The 20712-nt window shown below is 41.1% G+C and overlaps 1 protein-coding gene across 1 annotated transcript in view; it reads right to left on the reverse strand.

The window, feature by feature from the left end:
• Positions 1-20712, reverse strand: part of LOC139161884 (A.superbus venom factor 1-like) — a 146679-nt gene that overhangs the window by 107014 nt on the left and 18953 nt on the right. Inside the window, exons 3-9 of the mRNA XM_070741578.1 lie at positions 17788-17950; positions 14174-14244; positions 13836-13921; positions 4437-4516; positions 3892-3982; positions 3028-3130; positions 2278-2398 (exon numbers count right to left, since the gene is read on the reverse strand). Of these exons, the coding sequence (XP_070597679.1) occupies positions 2278-2398; positions 3028-3130; positions 3892-3982; positions 4437-4516; positions 13836-13921; positions 14174-14244; positions 17788-17950 (715 nt within the window). The remainder of the gene's footprint in view (positions 1-2277; positions 2399-3027; positions 3131-3891; positions 3983-4436; positions 4517-13835; positions 13922-14173; positions 14245-17787; positions 17951-20712) is intronic.

Here is a 20712-nt window from a genome sequence, read left to right on the forward strand (position 1 = left end):
CATGAGGAGATTCTGGAGTAGAGTGTTGATGTCACTGAGATGTCCTTCCTGGAGTCCCTGTTTCAACCAGCCAGGAAGGACGTCTTAATGACATCAAAGCTCTGCCCCTGGAATCTCCTCGTGGGATTTCCCACCTCCTTTTTTGCCTCCCGACTGGCTGACAGCTCCCCGGCTTTCCTGGGAAGCGCCGCTGCCCAGCTGTCACCTTCAGAAACAGCCGGGACGCTTCTCAGTGGTCTCCCGAACACTGAACTCAGATGTTTGGCAAAAGTTCGGGTTCGGGTTCAGGTTCGGGAGAGCACCGGAAAGCACCCCAGCTGTTCCGGAAGGTGACAGCTGGGCGGCGGCACTTCCCGGCGCTTTCCCAAGTGCCGAACTCAAAAGTTCGGCAAAAGTTCAGGTTCAGGTTCAGGTGCCAAAGCTGAACTTTTTTTAAAATTCGGATGCCGAACCCGAACCTGAACTTTGTTGGGTTCGCCTAACACTACTTTCCTATTAAAAACACTTCCCTCCTGAACCTTTTTAAACTCTTTAACAAATTTAAATGTTTCGATCATGTCCCCCTTTCCCTTCTGTCCTTCTGTCCTATTATTGCCTAAAATCCAAAATTTTCATCAATTTTTATGGAGCGAATAAGATCTGTAATGCCACCTGCCATTTCAGTTACTGTATTTTTCAGTGCATAAGACACACCTGTTTCCTCCCTAAAGAAGACTGAAAATTAGGGTGCTACTTACACTCTGAATGTAGCTTCCCCCCCCCAGCCCTAATTAGCTGCTAACTGTCTTCCCAGCTCTTACCTTGCAGGCTCTTTCATTGTTTCTCTCTGTGAAGAATGTTTTCCAAGCACTAAGTCTTTGCAGGTTTTTTTTTCATTGCTCTAACTTGCTCCGAGTAAGTTTCTTTCCAGTTCTAATCAGGTGCTAACAATGTTTCCAGCTCTTACAGCTTGCAAGCTCTTTCATTGTAACTCTCTATGAAGAATGTTTTCTAAACCCTGTCTTTGATTTCCCCCCCCCCTCCATTCTCTATTTGCTACGAATGTTTCTTTCCAACCCTAACCTAGTGCTAACAACGTTCCCATCTTTTACCGGCTTGCAAGCTCTTTCATTGTTACTGTCTTCCAAGAATGTTTTCCAAACCCTGTCTTTGTAGGGGGGGGGGGGGTTTCCCATTGCTTTAATTGCTTCAGATATTTCTTTCCAGACCTAATCAAGTGCTATTAATTTTCCAAAGCTCTTTCATTGTTACTTTCTACGAAGAATGTTTTCCAAGCCCTAAGTCTTTGCAGGGCTTTTTCCCATTGATCTAACTTGCTCCAAATGTTTCTTTCCAGACCTAACCAAGTGCTAACAATGTTCCCAGCTCTTACCGACTTGCAAGCTCTTTTATTGTTACTCTCTGTGAAGAAGAATATTTTCCAAGCCCTAGGTCTTTGCAGGTTTTTTTCCATTGCTCTACTTGTTCCGACTGTTTCTTTCCAGGTGCTAATGATGTTCCCAGTTCTTACTGGCTTGCAAGCTCTTTCATTGTTACTCTCTCTGAATAAGGTTTTTTTAAGCTTTAACCAGGGGATAATATAATGTGCTGAAGCTGACCAGACTAAGGATACTAGCCAGATGAATACCTGGTAAGCAGACTCTTTTCCCTATTTATGTCCCCAAAAACTAAGGTGCATCTTATACTCTGGTGTGTCTTATACTTCGAAAAACATGGTAATTAATTTATTGGTGTTTCATGAAGACAGTGGAAATATTAGAAACAAAGACAAGATCAGATTGATACTGGCATCAGGAAGTACATGTATAAGCCCAGGAATAGAAGGCCATTAATATTTGTTTGTTTGTTTGTTTGTTTGATTGATTGATTGATATGCTGCCTCTGTTCCAAATATAGGCGTAACACTCCAAATAAATAGAAACAGTTTTAATGGAAAAATAAATAGATACAGTTCACAGAGGGCAACAATTTAGATAGAATATCCCTTTTAATCTAATTTGGAAAGTTTTGATTCACTTTATTAAACATTTAGAGTGAATTAAAGAGATATTTATCCACAATAATATTGTGAATTTTGTGGGATAAATGTAAATAACAAGGGGAGGATTTAAAAACCAATTCATAAATCAATTATGTATTCTGGTGATAGTTTGTTTTCTTTTATTTAGTTATTTTCAGTCCCTAGTATTTAATGTTATAGTCTGTTAATTTTTAAAAGTGTAATATGCTTGCATTTAAAGAAAGAATTTACTCTTCTCTTCTCCCACCCTTGCTCACCTGATTCTGTTATCACTGTTACAGATACATACAGAGTATGCCCAACAAGCTCATTGAGATTTTGAAATCGGGAACGTAGTTTATGCATTTCCAGTGTTGCATCCCCCTCCCCATCAATAATCTGTAAATAAATGAAAAATAATTAAAAACAAGGAAGGAAATAAAGTGGTCTGCCACAATGTGTCTAATGGATTTTTAATTGGTCCATTTTAATATTAATTTCTAACATGTTTGTATTTATTCCTATGTTGTAAGCCGCCCTGGGTCTTCAGAGAAGGGTGGTCTAAATATTGAAATAATAAGTAAGTAAGTAAGTAAGTAAGTAAGTAAGTAAGTAAGTAAGTAAGTAAGTAAGTGAATAAGTGGATGAATGGATGGATGGATGGATGAATGGATGAATGGATGAATGAATGAATGAATGAATGAATGAATGAATGAATGAATGAATGTAGAATAAGGAAGATGACCTGGATGGAGAGATGCAAGCTCTTTGGCCAAAGCAGCATGGGTTGAAATATGTTTTAAACCCAGAGCATCCAGATAACATTCAGAAGAGACTCAGGCACACACTTCCTTATTCACTGAATTATAAGAAGGAAAGGGATTTATAGCACAATTAGGCTTGCAAAATTCTGTTATTATAGCCAACCTCAATAATGGTAGCTTAGCCTTCTACTGGTTCTACCTAATAGATCTGACACACAACCCACAAGCACACTTCTATATGCAAACATTCCTGTTACATTTTACCGGAATTCTTGTGAGTGACTCTGGAATGCTCTTTTTAACACCATCTATTTTCACTCCAAAAAGGACAAAGGCCACACCTTCCACTTCCTTTCCATACAAATATCTGTAATGACATAATGAAAGTAAAGGCCCAATTATATATTTTTGCTTTTCCTACTGATCTTCTTTGACACAAGTGGGGTACATTAGTGTGGGCATTGACCTATTTCTCATAGCTCCTTATTTTATCAGCTCTACTCATTCAGGCATCTTTCTCCAAGCCTTGGTCACTTCTGATGGTCAAGCTGGGCAGGAAAATTTGAGAGGGGGGGATTCCTTCATCCTTTGCCCATTTTATTTTTTGATTTCTAAATGTATACTTCACCATTCTCTTCATTCCAACACTCAAGGTAGCTTGCAATAATGAAAAGTATGGAGTAGAAAACCACAATTAAAGCCTTAATATAATTGAAATCAATCATTAAAATAAGAGATTGCTGAAAGGAACATACTTGTAATTTCCTAAACAGTGGGGAAATGGGATTAGGACATTTTTTATTAGTATAATTTTCCTGAAAAATTGATCATTTTTTATGACTGGGCTGCCACTCTACCCTTGACAGTAAAAGATGCAGTGTTAAAGCTATAAGCGATAATTGAGTTTGGTATCATAAGCAGTCAGACTAATAAAGCTAAATAAAGTCTAAAAACTATTTTGTAATATTGTATTTGTGAAATAAATTTCAAGTGAATATGTTCGAATCAGGACTAGTCCCCAAATCATATTTTTCTGAATATTATGATCCAAAGAAAATCCCTTTCATACAGATGTTATGTTACCCAGTTCCAAAATAAATTGCTTTAGCTACTCATAAATAATCATACCTTGCACTGATAAGCACTTCAAAATCTATATCGCCATCAATGTAAAGAAACTTCTCTGATGGTTGCAGATAAACTTCAAAGCTTGGCAACACTACAGGAAAAAAAAAACAGGTGAAAGGGTAGATGTCTAGCACTGACAGAGATGTATCTGCTGAGTTTAATTCCATATATCTTATTTATTTATTTATTTATTTATTTATTTATTTATTTATTTATTTATTTATTTATTTATTTATATCTTACCTTTATTATTTTTAAAAATAACTCAAGGCAGTGAACACATCCGACATATCTTTCTCCTCCTATTTTCCCCACAACAACAACCCTATGAAGTAGACTGAGCTGAGAGAGAATGATTGGCCAAGGCCACCCAAGTGGCTTTCATGGTTAAGACCATAGTAGAACTCCCGGTTTCTAGCCTGGTACTTTAACCACTCGACCATACTGGCTCTCATAACTTTCCAGGAGAGATCATAGCAGCCATCAAAGGGGATAAAACCCAGGATAAAAAAATAGATATGTTGAACAGAAATTATCTTTCTTACCATATTCTCTAACATCAAAATATGCAGTATAATTCTCCTTTGAATGTTCATATTTGGCCACAACCTTCCATGTCCCAAAACTGTAGTAAGAAAAAGAAGAGATTTTTCATTGCTTTGGCTTTATAATAAAATTGGCTATCTGTCTATCTGTTTCTTTATTTTATTTATTTATTATATTTGTCAAACAAGTATAGAATTATAGTTTATATTAACATAACAAAGTATAAAGAAGTTATAAAAAGGATAATAGGGCAGAAGGACAGGGACGGTAGACACAATAATGTGCTTATGCACGCCCCTTACAGATCTCTTAGAAAAGGGGAGAGGTCAACAGTACATAATTTAAGGTTGAAGATCTTGGGATTAGGGCCATGATGGTCAACCTATGGCATGGGTGCCACAGGTGGCACGCAGAGCCATATCTCCTGGCAATGAGCTGTTATTATTATTATTTTTATTATTATTATTTATTAGATTTGTATGCCGCCCCTCTCCATAGAGTAGCTCAGCTCCAACATGCATGTTTGTGTCAGCCAACTGATTTTTGGCTCGCACAGAGGCTCTGGGGGGGCGTTTTTGGCTCCCAGAGACCCCCAGGGGGGAGGTGTTTTTACCCTCCTTTGGCTCCAAGGAAGCCTTTAGAGCCTGGGGAGGGCGAAACACAAGCCTACTGGGCCCACCAAAATTTGGGAAACAGGCCATTTCCGGTCCTCCAGAGGGCCTCCGGGGATGGGGGAAACTGTTTTCGGCTTCTCCAGACATTGAATTATGTGTGTGGGCACTTGCTCATGCATGATAGCGTGCACGCACACTCTTTTGGCACCTGAGGGAAAAAGGGTTCACCATCACTGTATTAGGGGAAGAAACAAGTGAGTAGTGAGTTCCAGGCACTGATCACTCTGTTGCTGAAGTCATATTTTCTGCAGTCAAGTTTGGAGTGATTTACATTTAGTTTGTATCTATTACATGCTCTTGTGTTGTTGTTGTTGAAGGTGAAGTAGTCACTAACAGGAAGGACATTATGGTCTTATGAACAACAGTTAAATCATTTCAGAGGCAACGTAGTTGTAGATCGTCTAACCGTAGTATTTGAACTCTGGAGAAGTAAGGTAGTTTGTTTCAAGAGGAAGAGTGAAGGACTCTTCTTGTGAAGTATTTCTGGACTCTCTCAATTGTGTCAATGTTAGTTATGCAATGTGGGTTTCATACAGGTGAGCTGTATTCGAGTATTGGTCTGACAAATGTTTTGTAATATCTGGTTAGTAGATCAGTGTTTCTGGAGAAGAAGCTTCGTAAGATTAGGTTGGTAACTCTTGGAGCTTTTTTTAGCAATGCTGGCACTTCAGTCATTGGATATGAGTACTCCAAGGTCTTTGAGTCTTCGGAGAGGGGCGGCATACAAATCTAATAAATTGAATTGAATTGAATTGACAGGGTGAGGGTTAGCTATGAGTTCATTACTTCTAAGTATGTATTTAGTATTCTGATTCTTTTTACCAATGCATAAGACAGAACATTTGTTGGTTGATATTTGAAGTTGCCAGTTGTTAGACCATTCAGCTAAATAATCAAGGTCCTTTTGAAGGGTAGCAGCATTGTCGGTGGTATTAAATAGTTTAACATCATCAACAAAAAGAACACAGTTGCTTGTAATGTGGTTACAAAGATCGTTTATGAAGAGTATGAAGAGAGTTGGTCCTAAGACACTGCCTTGAGGGACTACACTGTTGACAGGAGCAGGACTAGATATGGCACTTACTATTTTGACCACTTATTGTCTGTTATGCAAGAATGCTATTAACCAATCATGTAGTGGTCCACAGATGCCATAGGATTTTAGTTTATGAAGCAGTTTGTCATGAACTACAGAATTGAAGGCTTTACAAAAGTCAATGTAGATTGCATCTATTGATTTACCCTGATCAATTTGAGTAGTCCATATGTTTTTGCAGTGTAATAGTTGTAGATTACAGGATAGCTTTTTTCTGAAGCCAAATTGTTTGTTGGAAAGTAGGTTATTAGTTTCAATATGGAGTGTAATGGATTGGTTAATGATTGATTCCATTACCAAAATTGGTCAGTAATTTTCAGCGTTACTGGGATCTCCTTTTCTGAAGATAGGGATGACTGTGGCTAGTGACCATTGTTTGGGTAAGGAGTTGGTTCTGAAGGATTTATTAAAAATTATACTTAGAGGTTAAGCTAAGGTAGAGGAGAGCTTTTTAAAGAAGTAAACACATAGACCACCGGGTCCAATTGATAGAGATGGTTTTAAGTTGTGTAATGACTTTTAAACGTTTTCTTCTGTAAAATTGATTTGTGTTAGATCATTGAAGTTGATTGAGGTGTGACTAGGAAATTATGGACAAGATCCATTACTATTAACAAAGACTGAGCTGAAGAATGTGTTAAAGAGGTTTGCTTTAAAAGTTTCATCATTGTAGTCTTTATCATTTGGTTCTTTAAGGGAAGGTATGACAATGAAATCTTTGAGTTTGTGGTTTGTCCATGAGTGGACTTTGTACATAGAAGGTTGTCTTCTTGATTGATGTGATAATTAGTACATTCAGTCTTAATTTGGTGACATAAATTCTTAATTTGGTGCCATAAATTTTTATAACGGCTTTTAAAGTTTGAAACACAGCCGGTTTTGTTTTTACACCAAAGAAATCTCTTTTTTTAATCAAAGCTTTCTTATTTTTATGGGTAATTTATTTTTCTTGGTTTTGGTGGAAATTATAGGTACATATAATTTAATGGTTCTTTGGATTTCATGTAAAAATGTATTGTAATTGTCTTCATTTGTGATACAGCCGGGGGAATATAGCATGCCAATGAAAGAGATGAAAGGTGTGCCTCTATTATTATTATTATTATTATTATTATTATTATTATTATTATTATTATTATTATGATACAACACAGCAAACGAGATCACTCTGCTGGATTTCGTATTTCATCACCAGTCGGGCGCTTCCCAAGCACCTAAGACTGCATGATGTAGCGGCGAATTATGTTTACCGATCCCAGTAAAGCGGCCTTTTGCAATTGACAGATGAAGATTTTGTCAATTCCGATGGTTTTCAAATGTCCACGGAGATCCTTTGGCACTGTGCCCAGTGTGCCAAGTACCACTGGGACCACTTTCACTGGCTTATGCCAGAGTCGTTGCAGCTCGATTTTTAGATCTTCGTATTTCACTAATTTCTCTAGCTGCTTCTCCTCAATTCTGCTGTCCCCTGGGATTGCGATGTCGATGATCCATACTTTCTTTTTCTCCACAATCAGGATGTCTGGTGTGTTATGCTTCAGAATTCGGTCAGTCAGAAGTCAGAAGTCCCACAGTAGTTTTGATTGCTCATTTTTGACCACTTTTTCGGGCATATGATCCCACCAGTTTTTTGCCACTGATAAATGGTAGTTCCGGCACAAGTTCCAGTGGATCATCTGTGCCACAGCGTCATGTCTATGCTTGTAGTCAGTCTGTGTGATCTTTTTGCAGCAGCTGAGTATGTGATAGATTGTTTCATCTGTTTCTTTACAGAGTCTGCACTTTGGATTGTCTGTTGATTTTTCAATTCTGGCTTTGACAGCATTTGTTCTAATGGCCTGTTCTTGTGCCGCAAGTATTAGTCCTTCTGTCTCCTTTTTGAGTGTTCCACTTGTAACCCATGACCAGGTCTTTTCTTTATCCACTTTGCCTTCAATCTTCTCCAAGAACTGGCCATGCAATGTTTTGTTCCGCCAACTGTCCATATGACATTGAGTTACAGTTTTTCTGCACTGGTCCTTAGTTTGCTTCACCTTGAGAAGCTTCCTATTGTTGACCTCCATCAACACTGACTCTTTGCTCTCCTTCACATAGTCAACTAATGCATGCTTCTCTTCTTCCACTGTCTGCTTCACTTGCAAAAGTCCTCTGCCACCTATTTTCCTTGGTAAATACAGCCTGTCAACCTCACTGCGGGGGTGTAGTGCATGATGGATTGTCATTAATTTTCTGGTTTTCCTGTCCAAGTTGTCCAGCTCTGCTTGAGTCCAGTTCACTATGCCAGCTGTGTATCTAATAACAGGTATGGCCCAAGTATTTATAGCCTTGATAGTGTTGCCACCATTCAGTTTGCTCTTCAAAATTTTTCTGGTCCTCTGGATATACTCTTTGCTGATCACAGTTTTCACATGGCCATGCTTGATATTATCCAGTTGCATGATGTCCAAGTATCTGTACACTTCTGGCTGGTGGCACTTGATAGTTTGACCATTTGGCATTTCAATGCCCTCACTTTCAGTGATTTTCCACTTTTTCAGTGCCACTGTGGCACATTTATCCAGGCCAAACTCCATGCTGATGTCATTGCTGAAGATTCGCACAGTGTTGGTTAGTGACTGTATCTCAGTTTCTGATTTTCCGTACAACTTCAGGTCATCCATATACAGCAGGTGTGAAATTTTTGGTGAATTCCTAGCAGTTTGGTAGCCTAGGTTTGTTTTCTGTAGGATGAGTGACAGCGGGATTATAGCAATGATGAATAGCAATGGGGACAAAGAGTCCCCCTGGAAGATGCCCCTTCTGATGTTTATCAGTCCATAGCTTTCATTCCCAACAAAAAGCTCAGTCTTCCAATATTTCATCGCCTTTTCTATGAATTTCCTGATGTTTTCATTGACTCTAATGACTTCCAGGCATTTTATGATCCAGCTGTGTGGCAATGAGTCAAAGGCTTTCTTGTAGTCAATCCAGGTCATGTATAGGTTTGTTTTCCTGTTTTTACAGTTCTCCGAAATCATTTTATCAATTAGAAGTTGGTGTTTCGTACCTCTACTGCATCTTTTATTGCCCTTTTGCTGCACTGGCATGATGTCATTTTCTTCTAGGTAGTCCTGAATTCTGTCAGCTATGATACCTGTCAGCAGTTTGAGCATGGTCAGTAAACATGTTATTAGCCTATAGGTTCCTGGTATGGCTCCTTTCACTGCATCTTTCTGTATTAAATATGTTCTGCCAATTGTAAGCCATTCAATGATATTTCCTGTCTGCAGCATTTTGTTGAACAATTCGGCCATTTTTTCATGCAGGCTGGTCAGGTATTTCAGCCAAAAACCAGGGGATGTCCAGTTCTTTACCCTCTTCACTCTTTCTGTGATCATTTCAGGTGTTATCTCCAGCTACTACAGATTGCTCCCTGATAATTCCTTCTCAAACTCCTTTATCCACCGAGCAGTCCTGTTATAGTCCTTTTCGACCTCCCAGAGATATTTCCAGAACATTGTTGTTATTTTCACCTCTGGCTTTTCAATTTTCTTATCTGTTTGCTGATGCAGGTTCTGGTAGAACTGCCTCTGGTTGGATTGAAATGTTTGATTTTGCCTGTACTGGGTGATCCTAGCTTCATATCACTCAATTTTTTCTGGCTGTTGCTGTTATCTGCTGCTTTACAATTTCCAGAGCTTCCTCGATCTTTTTTGTACTAAGCCAGTACGTTTTTGTCAAATAGTTTTTTTATTATTTTTATTATTTTATTATTATTATTATTATTATTATTATTATTATTATTATTATTATTATTATTTATTAGATTTGTATGCCGCCCCACTCCAAGGACTCGGAGCAGCTCACAACAAGAACAATACAAATTCAACATTTAAAACAATTTAAAACCCTTAATATAAAAACAATCATACATCTCATGCAGACTATACATAAAACGGAAGTGGCCTAGGGGAATCAATTTCCCCATGCCTGACGATAGAGGTGTTTTGAGGAATTTGGGAAAGGCAAGGAGGGTGGGGGCAATCCTGATCTCAGGGGGGAGTTGATTCCAGAGGGTCGGGGCCGCCACAGAGAAGGCTCTTCCCCTTGGTCCCACCAGATGACATTGTTTCATTGACGGGACCTGGAGAAGGCCCACTCTGTGGGATCTGAGGATTATGGAGAATAAGTATAAAGGATGAAGGAAATGCCTGACTCAGAAATCTTCAGATTCAAATATGTAGCAGTTGAAATGTGACTCTTCCTTCTGCAACAAATTTATTCTTACTCATTGAGACTCTCTTCCCCCTAGACCTTTACAATTCTATGCATGGTATGTATGTATGTATGTTTGGTTTTTTTTAATATTAATGTGCTTTTAATTATTTCTAACATCAGACTACTATTGTACACTGCTTTATTGTTGCTGTTAGCTGCCCCGAGTCTCTGGAGAGGGGTGGCATACAAATCCAATAAACAAACAAACAAATAAATGGTTGTGATGAAATTGTATCTATTATTTGTCCACTCAATTTCACAGAATTGTATTCCCACATGTGCTGCTCCAGGCTCTCCAAAAAACAAGAACAAATAGAAATATGATGGACAAATGCAAAATATCAAACCTGGATTTTTCTTACTTTAATAATCGATCTCTAAAGGCAAGCTAAAAGAGAACATACAATACAACTTTATTCTATAACCAGTCTTTAATAGTTGAATGTTTTACCCCGGGGAAGGGGGGGAGGAGTGGCTATTATAGCCAGGGAGAGCCTTTGCCTGCATAGACTCGTTGCCCCGGAGATTGCAGGTTGCGAGTCCCTCCTGGTGAAGTTGGACTTAGGGGCTCAGGTGGGCTTGTTTCTCACGTACCTGCCTCCCAGCTGCGTGGCACAAGCCCTGCCTGTGCTACTCGAGGAGGTAGCTGGGCTGGCAGTGGGGTTCCCTAGATTTATTGTCTTGGGGGACCTCAACCTGCCATCGCTCAGCGAATCCTCTGGACTGGCACAGGAGTTCATGGCCACCATGGCAGCCATGGACCTGACTCAAGTAGTACAGGGTCCGACTCATGAAGGGGGACATGCACCCAACATGGTATTCCTCTCTGAGCAACTGAGTAATGGTCTGAGACTAAGGGGCTTAGAAGTGTTGCCTTTGTCATGGTCAGACCATTTTCTACTGTGGCTTGACTTCCTGGCTCCAATCCTCCCCCGCAGGGAGGCGGAACCGATTAAGTTGTTCCGCCCCAGGCGACTGATGGATCCAGATGGTTTTCAGAAGGCGCTTGGGGTTCTTCCAGATACACTCGTCCGCAGTTTGGCAGAGTCTCTGGCTGAGGCCTGGAACAAGGCTGCAGCAGAGGCCCTTGACCGAATTGCGCCGCTGTGACCTCTCCGTGGCGCTAGACCCCGTAGAGCTCCATGGTTCAACGAGGAGCTCCGGGAGTTGAAACGCCAGAAGAGACATCTGGAGAAGTGATGGAGGAAGAGTAAGTCTGAATCCGATTGAACACTTGTAAGAGCTCATATTAAGACTTACAAAGTGGCGCTCAAGGCGGCAAGATGCGCGTATCATGCCGCCTTGATTGCATCAGCAGAATCCCGCCTGGCAGCTCTGTTTAGGGTAACCCGCTCCCTTCTTAATCAGGGGGGAGTTGGGGAGCCCTTACAGAGCAGTGCTGAGGACTTTAACACATTTTTTGCTGATAAAATCGCTCGGATCCGAGCTGACCTCGACTCCAATTGTAAAACAGAGTTGACTGACAACGAGTCAGTTGAGGTGACTGGGGCTAAACATCTTTGTCCATCTCTCTGGGAGGAGTTTGACTTGGTGACACCTGATGAAGTGGACAAGGCCATTGGAGCCGTGAGCTCCGCCACCTGTTTACTGGATCCGTGTCCCTCTTGGTTGGTTTCGGCCAGTTGAGAGGTGACACGGAGCTGGGCCCAGGAGATTGTCAACGCCTCCTTGGGGAGCGGGTCCTTTCTGGCCCTTTATAAGGAGGCACTTGTGCGCCCCCTCCTCAAGCAGCCTTCCATGGACCCAGCCGTGCTTAATAACTACCGTCCAGTCTCCAACCTTCCCTTTATGGGGAAGGTTGTCGAGAAGGTGGTGGCGCTCCAACTCCAGCGGTCCTTGGAAGAAGCCAATTATCTAGGTCCTCAGCAGTCTGGATTCAGGCCCAGCTACAGCACGGAAACTGCTTTGATCGCGTTGATGGATGATCTCTGGCGGACCCGGGACAGGGGCTTGTCCTCTGTCCTGGTGCTTCTTGACCTCTCAGCGGCTTTCGATACCATCGACCATGGTATCCTTCTGCGCCAGCTGGAGGGGTTGGGAGTGAGAGGCACTATCCTTCAGTGGTTCTCCTCCTACCTCTCCGGTCGGTCGCAGTCGGTGTTAGTGGGGGGTCAGAGTTCGACCTCTAGGTTTCACCCTTGTGGGGTGCCTCAGGGGTCGGTCCTCTCCCCCCTGCTATTTAACATCTACATGAAACCGCTGGGTGAGATCATCCAAGGGCATGGGTTGAGGTATCATCAATATGCCGATGATACTCAGCTATACATCTCCACCCCATGTCTAGTCAGTGAAGCAGTGGAAGTGATGTGCCACTGCCTGGAGGCTGTTGGGGCCTGGATGGGTGTCAACAAACTCAAACTCAACCCAGACAAGATAGAGTGGCTGTGGGTCTTGCCTCCCAAGGACAATTCCATCTGTCTGTCCATCACCCTGGGGGGAGAATCATTGACCCCCCTCAGAGAGGGTTCGCAACTTGGGCGTCCTCCTCAATCCACAGCTCACATTAGAGAAACATCTTTCAGCTGTGGCGAGGGGGGTGTTCGCCCAGGGTCGCCTGCTGCATCAGTTGCGACCCTATCTGGACCGGGAGTCACTGCTCACAGTCATTCATGCCCTCATCACCTCGAGGCTCGACTACTGTAACGCTCTCTACATGGGGCTACCTTTGAAAAGTGTTTGGAAACTTCAGATCGTGCAGAATGCAGCTGCGAGAGCAATCATGGGCTTCCCTAAATATGCCCATGTCACACCAACACTCCGCAGTCTGCATTGGTTGCCGATCAGTTTCCAGTCACAATTCAAAGTGTTGGTTATGACCTATAAAGCCCTTCATGGCACCGGACCAGATTACCTCAGGGACCGCCTTCTGCCGCACAAATCCCAGCGGCCAGTTCGGTCCCACAGAGTGGGTCTCCTCCGGGTCCCGTCAACTAAACAATGCCGCTTGGTGGGACCCAGGAGAAGAGCCTTCTCTGTGGCGGCCCCGGCCCTCTGGAACCAACTCCCCCCAGAGATTAGAATTGCCCCCACCCTCCTTGCCTTTCGTAAGCTACTTAAAACCCACCTCTGCCGCCAGGCATGGGGGAATTAAGACTTTTTTCTCCCCCTAGGCCGTTACAACTGTATACATGGTATGTTTGTATGTATGTTTGGTTTTTATATATTAAGGGGTTTTAATTTGCTTTTAGTATTGGATTTTATTGTATATTTTCATGATTGTTGTTAGCCGCCCCAAGTTTTCAGAGAGGGGCGGCATATAAATCCAATAAAACTTGAAACTTGAAACCCCATCAGAGTTTATCCTTGTTTTCAAAACAGGCTGTCTTATGACAATATTTATGTTAAATTACCTGACAAGTTCTGGTAAATTGTAAGGCCGGATCAAGGGTGAAGATGGGTTGATGGGATTAGAACTGACAACAATGCCTTGTGGAGTCTGGGCACAAGGAAATAAAATACAGCTGTGTTAAAAAAAACACTTGTTGCATATTTTTTCAAACCAGCTGGAATGTTAGATTTTCTATGTGATGACATAATATAGAGAGCAAATGCAAATCAGCTGGTGGGGTTATAAAGTTACTTCATATAATCTAGTACCCAGCAGATACTAAGTTATAAAATGAATCAACAACCACTCCTTCTCCATGGGATTATACTAATCATACAGGATTGCAGCCACAATTCTCACCTGAAACTCAACAATCACAGTTTTGTCCATCCTGCTCATGTTATGATCCATAGAAAAGACACGATATCGCACTAAAAAAAAATAGACTAACTGTAATTTGTGACAGTATTCAGAAGACATCATGCTGGTCTGTGACCATTATAAAAATGATTGATTGAGGTGCTTGCATCCTAAAAAAAGTATTGTCATAAATTCTCTGATATTTTGTTATCTGTCAACCATCCACATGATTAATGCAGCAAATAAATATTCCTGGAACATTTTTATTACCAAGAGTATAATTTACTGAGGCAACAAGAATATGGAAGTAGCAAACAGGGATACGGAAGTAGCAAAGCCAATACTAATGTTTTTGCATGCAGACAGCTTTGTGAAATGTTCCCCTTTATTCCATCCAATCAATATAGTCAGTTCAGTTCGGATTGTTTGGCTAATGGAGTTTCCACCTAATAGATTTTCTCAGCAGATGACCTTGGTTCTCAGACTCCAAGTCAGTGCTCTTGCATTATTTTCCCTCCCATTATTCCTCCCCTGCATTTCAATCTATTCCTTCCCCCCATTCTTCTTATCTGTCTGTAAGCGGGTTTGCAAAGTGAGCCAAGTCCCAACCCTGACAGCAGCATCCTCAGGCACTTTAAGGGCTAATGGGTTTATTATGATGTAAATATTTCTAGATTACTTCAGTCTGGATCTCCTGTATCTGAGACAAAAACACCATCTAGTTTTTCAAAGGAAAGCCAAAGAAAAGACCTTTCTGGAAAGAAAAGGTCCTCAAGATTACGCATTTAAAATTTAAGAAATTTTCGTAAAGAAACACGGTAAGAATTGGCTCAACTTAACTGGCTCAACTTATCAGGAGAGCTTTAAACTAAAATTGAGGGAGAGAGTGACCAATCTTTAGGATCTCCAGGACCTAATTCCAAGCAAAAAACCCTAGAAAGAAAGGCAAATAACTAAGTAAGGGTGGGAAGGAAGACAAACTCAAACACCAAATAGGAGACACAGGAAGTACACCCAGAGTCAGGCATAAAGATCTCAAGTGCCTATATACAAATGCCCAAAGTCTGGGGAACAAACAGGGTGAACATAAACTATTAATACACAAAGGTAAAGATGACATACTGTAGTTGGAATAACAGAAACTTCGTGGGACAAAACCCATGACTGGAACATACCAATAGAACAATACAAACTGTTCAAAGAAACAAGACCCCAGAAAAGAGGAGATGGAGTTGCACTATATGTAAAGGACCACTATATTGCTACAGAGTTGCATGAAACCAAAGATGAAAACCTCCCAGAATGCTTAATACTTACAAAGAAAAAGGGATAGCGGGAGTAGAAATCGTAGGAACCTTGGGTGAGAGTTACCATGTCATACTAGAATGCAACATAACACAAACACAAACAATAGAACATAATGATACCACAGTCTTAGATTTTAAAAGAGCTAATTTTAATAAACTCAGAGAGAACTTGGAAAAGATTCCTTGGATGAAAATACTAAATGGGAAAGCAACTCAATACCAGCACAACATTACTAAGAAAGAAAAGCAAGAAACCCAGGAACAAACCAGCATGGCTGCACAAAAATCTCTCTGACAAATTGATAGAGAAAAAGGATAAGTACAAAAAATGGAAAGAGGGGACAGGATATCAGCCGATAGCCAGAATCTGCAAAGAGGAAGTCAGGAAAGCAAAGGCTCAGAATTAACAAAGTCTTGCAACAAAAGTCAAAGATAATTTTTAAAAGTTTCTTCCAACATATAAATAACAGGGGGGGGGGGAATCAAAGAATCAGTTGGTTCACTAAAGAGAGAAGATAGCAAGGAAGTAACAGGCAGCAGAGAGAAAGCAGAGGTGTTTAACTCAATCTTTGCATCAGTCTTCATGCAAAAAGAAACTATAACCCAACCTACCAGAAACATAACTGTAAAAAAGAGACTGGAAATAAAAGTTAAAGAGTTGACCTGTCTGATCTTTTTTTTAAAAGTAAATTTTACTTAAACACGCAAAATACAAACAGTTAAACTCACACAGAAAAGATCTGTCTGATCTTGAGGAACACAAATCACCAGGACTGGACAGATTACATCCCAAGTTCTAAAGGAATTGGCTGGCAGATGTCATCTCAGAACCACTGCACTACATCTTTAAAAAATCCTGGAACACCAGGAAACTATCAGAGAATGGGAAAAGAGTTGATGTGGTTCCTATCATCCAAAAAGGGAAAAAAACTAACCCAAGAAACTACAGACCAATCAGCCTAACATTAATATGTGGGAAGATACTGGAAAAGATCATTTAAAAATCAGATCTGCCAATACCTAGAAACAAGAAATAACTAGCAGCCAGCATTCTGTTTGTTAAAAACAGATGCCAAATCAATCTTATTTTATTCTTCAACTAAATTAGAGTTTATTCTTCAACTAAATTAAGGTAGATCAGCAAAATACTGTGAACATAATACACTGTACTTAGACTTCAGCAAAGCAAAGTAGACCACAATCTACTTCTTCGTAAGCTAGAAAAAAGTGGGATAGACAGCTTCACCACCAGATGGATTCACAAATGGCTGACTAACTATATTCAGTGGTCCTTAATGAGTCTAAGTCCACATGAAGAGAAGTAAGCAGCGGGGTACCACAAGGTTCCATCTTAGGCTCAGTACTCTTCAATTTCTTCAAAAATGACTTAAATGAGGGAATAGAAGGGAAACTTATCAAATTTGCAGATAATACTAAGCTGGTGGGAATAGCTAGCATCCTAGAGGTAAGGCTCAAGATCCAGATGGATCTTGACAGACTTGAATACTAGGCCCTATCTAACAAAATGAAATTCAATGTAGAGAATTTTTTTTTAAAAAGCCAATGCAATCCTAAATTGCATTAACACAGAGAAACAATCAAGATCAAGTCAGGTACTAATATCATTCTATAAAGTCTTCGTTAGACCACACTTAGAGTACTGCATCCAGTTTTGGTCATCACATTATAAAAATGATGTTGAGACTCTAAAATAGTGGTTCTCAACTTGGGGGTTGGGACCCCTTTGGAGTTGATCAACTGTAAGACCATGGGAAAAGACAAATTTCCCATGGTGTTAGGACTAAAGCTTCTATTCTGGCACCTTGGAACCTATTTTTTACAATTCGACCAGTCAGGTGTTTACAGTGGGGGTGTCCCTCTGATCTTCCTGCCAATCAAGCTTAAAGCTCTGTTGGGAGAATTGGCACTAGGCTTATGGTTATGGTTCACCACAACATGAGGAACTGTATTAAGGGGTCATAGCATTAGAAAGGTTGAGAAGCACTGCTCTAGAAAAAAGGCAGAGGAGAGCAACCAGGGTGATTAGGAGACTGGAGATTAAAACATATGAAGAATAATTACAGAAACTGAGCAAAGAGAAGGACCAGGGGAGACACAATAGCAGTGTTCCAATATTTGAGGGGCTGCCATACAGCCATAAAACATACATCCTTCATTCCTCCACTCTCTTAAAATATGTAAAATAAATGGCAAATCCCAGGAAAGGTTTTGTTTATAGTGTTATCATTACATAACCACAGTGGCAACCCAGGGGATTGAAGAAATAGATAGAGAAAAAGAGTTTACCTGGAGAGCCTGGTGTATAGATGCCTTTATCTGTCTGGATGAACACAAAGCCACTCTGGTAAGAAAGGAGAACCACCTTTTCCAAGCTCACTTGAGGACCAGTTACTTGAACAACTACATACTTATTTTGCCTGGAGTCCTTATTCAGTTCTTTTGCAGGAATCTGGATGGTAAGATGAGTAGAGCAGAGGTTTTAAATGTAATAATTGCTAAAGGCCACCAGAAGCCTCATTCCTTACCCCTAACCAACAACACTAAAACATTCTAAAATTTTCTACTGGGCCAAAAATGAAAACAAAGAGGATCATAGAATGCCACACATAGATATATTAAATCTTAAAAACATATTTCTGTCTTCTGTTCTTCCAACTCACATTTGGTGTCCTTTGCCCACTGCCGTGTAGCCACAACCATTTTCTCCTTGGCCTTTATCCCTCCTAATTTATGCATCAAGAAACCTCAGCCCTAATTTCAAGTTCCTTCATTCTCACAAATGAAAATGAGAGTGAGGGAACCCTCTGTCGCGCTGGAAATTGCCAGCCCCCAACGACATTGAGAAACATCCAGTAGTTAGAGAGTTAATTCTGTCTAGTAAGATAGCTCCTCCTGTGTGATGTAACCTGTTTGCTCACATCCTGTCTCTTCTTGAAGAAGAAGGGCGGTCCTTAATTAGGTGACATCTTTCCTCCGTACATCCTTAGCCAGAGGATGTGCTTTTTATGTCTCTTCAGACTTTTATTGTTTTTATACTTTTCTAATAAAAACTAATTGTTCATTCGAACATGCTTTGTCTGTACTTCAATATCCATCTCCTCTGGAAGCTCCCGGCTCACTCCTCACGGGCTGAGCGCCTTGTCTAAGGTAAGGGGGTCTCTCCATCCCGACATGGTAGCGAGAGCACGGCTCTTATTGAAGTAATAGACCCCGCTTACACCCCGTAAGCTTCCTAGGAATTTTTCCTGAATGCCAGCGAAAAAGAAACGAAATCCTCTCACGCAATCCTACGTGGATTCCCTCACGAGTGACCAGTTGGCCCAACTCAAGGAGACAATTCGTGTAACCGATTGTAAAAGGAATCCTACAATGTCTTTGCACGGTGAGAAGGAAGTTCTTCCAGCTGACGCCTGCATTCAACAAACCGTAAGTGAATCTTACTTCATTGATGATGTAGAAACCAGGGAACAGGATTGTAAAACTACCCAGGGTGAGCCCTCCGGCAGTCTTTCCATTAATCCTAGCGAAGATGAGGAGGAGGAAACTTTAACTCTCTTCCCCTCACAATCATCTGGCATGCATGTTAAAGCACAAGCCAAGACAAGGCACCTAGATGATTTCAGCTCTCTCGCTTCTGCTAACATAAAAGGAACTTCCCTAAACTTGCAGACAATAGAGCAGCTCATTGAGAAGGATGAGAAGGAGATTCATGCTTTGGAATCAGTCTGTCTCCACTTTGATAACCTTCCTACAATGAAAAATATAGAGCAGCAAGAAATCTATTTCAGTTATTTAAAAAAGGCTGATAATGCCAGGACTGAATTACGAGCTCTGAAGAAACTTCAGCTTAAACTTATTACAGAAAAGATGGAGGTTATGTCCCTGAGAGGTAGTTCACGTGCTCATTCTCCAAAGGGAGAGATAGAAGGAATCCATTCCTCCCACTCACCCCAAGATACGCATGTGCACATCGTAAATCCTCCCGTGGTCACACACTTTTTTCCGCCAAGCTCTAACATAGAACACATTCCTTTCCAAGAAGGGAGGGCTACCCAGCCCGAAGATAAAAAAATGGTCCCTTTGCAATTTGAAACTGTTGATTACAGAGAAAGGGGGAGGCTTTCCCCCACTGCTACAAGTTACGCAACAGCGGCCACTAGTGGATGGAACGTCCGAAAGGAAAAACCATTGCCAGAAGCCAGACAGGGACTTTCCCAGGCAGATATGGCTGCTGAAATGCAAAGAAAAGTTCCATTTGTTTCAGGTACTTCTGTTTCATCGCAGAGACCTCCAGTTTTTATTCCGCAGATGCCTGCACAACTTCCCCAGGTGGTACAGCCACAAGGTTTGTCAGGAGGGGTTGGGGCTCAACCCCAGCAACTCCAAGCGGTCCAGCTGACTGCATCAACAAGCCAGACCATCACCTCCTCTGTTCTGAAAGGTGAGTTTGTGCTGTTACCTAATGGACACAATTATCGGAAGTGGCTTCACAGAATAAATTTGCACCTACTGGCTCATGATATAGATGGAATCGCTCATAATCCCCCAGTAAGGCGCTGGACTGCAGAAGAAAGGGAAGCTGACATAAAAGCCAAGCTACTCATTCTTATGAGCATGGACTCACAGTTGTCACAGAGATATGACACACATGACATTACTTCTGCTCAGATATTGCAGTCAATAGATGGCATGTTTAGGCCAATATCAGATGAAGGCAATTACATACTGATAGCCAAGTTTAATAACACTAAACTTCCAACAGGGGGAGAACTTGCACCTCACCTTTCTAAAATCCTTACAATGCACAAAGATTTAGAAGAAAGAGGATACCGTTATGATGATAATCAAGTAAATGCGGCTATTATAACTTCCCTTGGTCCTGAATGGAAGGAAGTTATTTACAAGTTCAGTATACTCCCAATGGCCCAGAAATCTACTCAGAGACTCTGTAACATGCTAACTGAAGAAGCAGAGTTGCTGAACACTGGCCTTAGACCTATGTCAGCAGCATTTAAATCTAACTTGGCCAAGGGCGGTCAGCAGAAAACAAGTACTCCAAAGTACTCACGCCAGAAACCTTTTAAGAAGGATGACACTCGCAAATCTCCTGATGTGCAAAGTGTGAAGTCTGGCGAGACTGATCATCCACCTTATCCAACCCAGCCTAAAGGCGCACACAAGAAAGGATCCAGAGGAAAGAGTTCTGGAGCT

The sequence above is a fragment of the Erythrolamprus reginae genome, chromosome 2 (assembly GCF_031021105.1).
Source record: "Erythrolamprus reginae isolate rEryReg1 chromosome 2, rEryReg1.hap1, whole genome shotgun sequence".
Classification (NCBI taxonomy): Eukaryota; Metazoa; Chordata; class Lepidosauria; order Squamata; family Dipsadidae; genus Erythrolamprus; species Erythrolamprus reginae.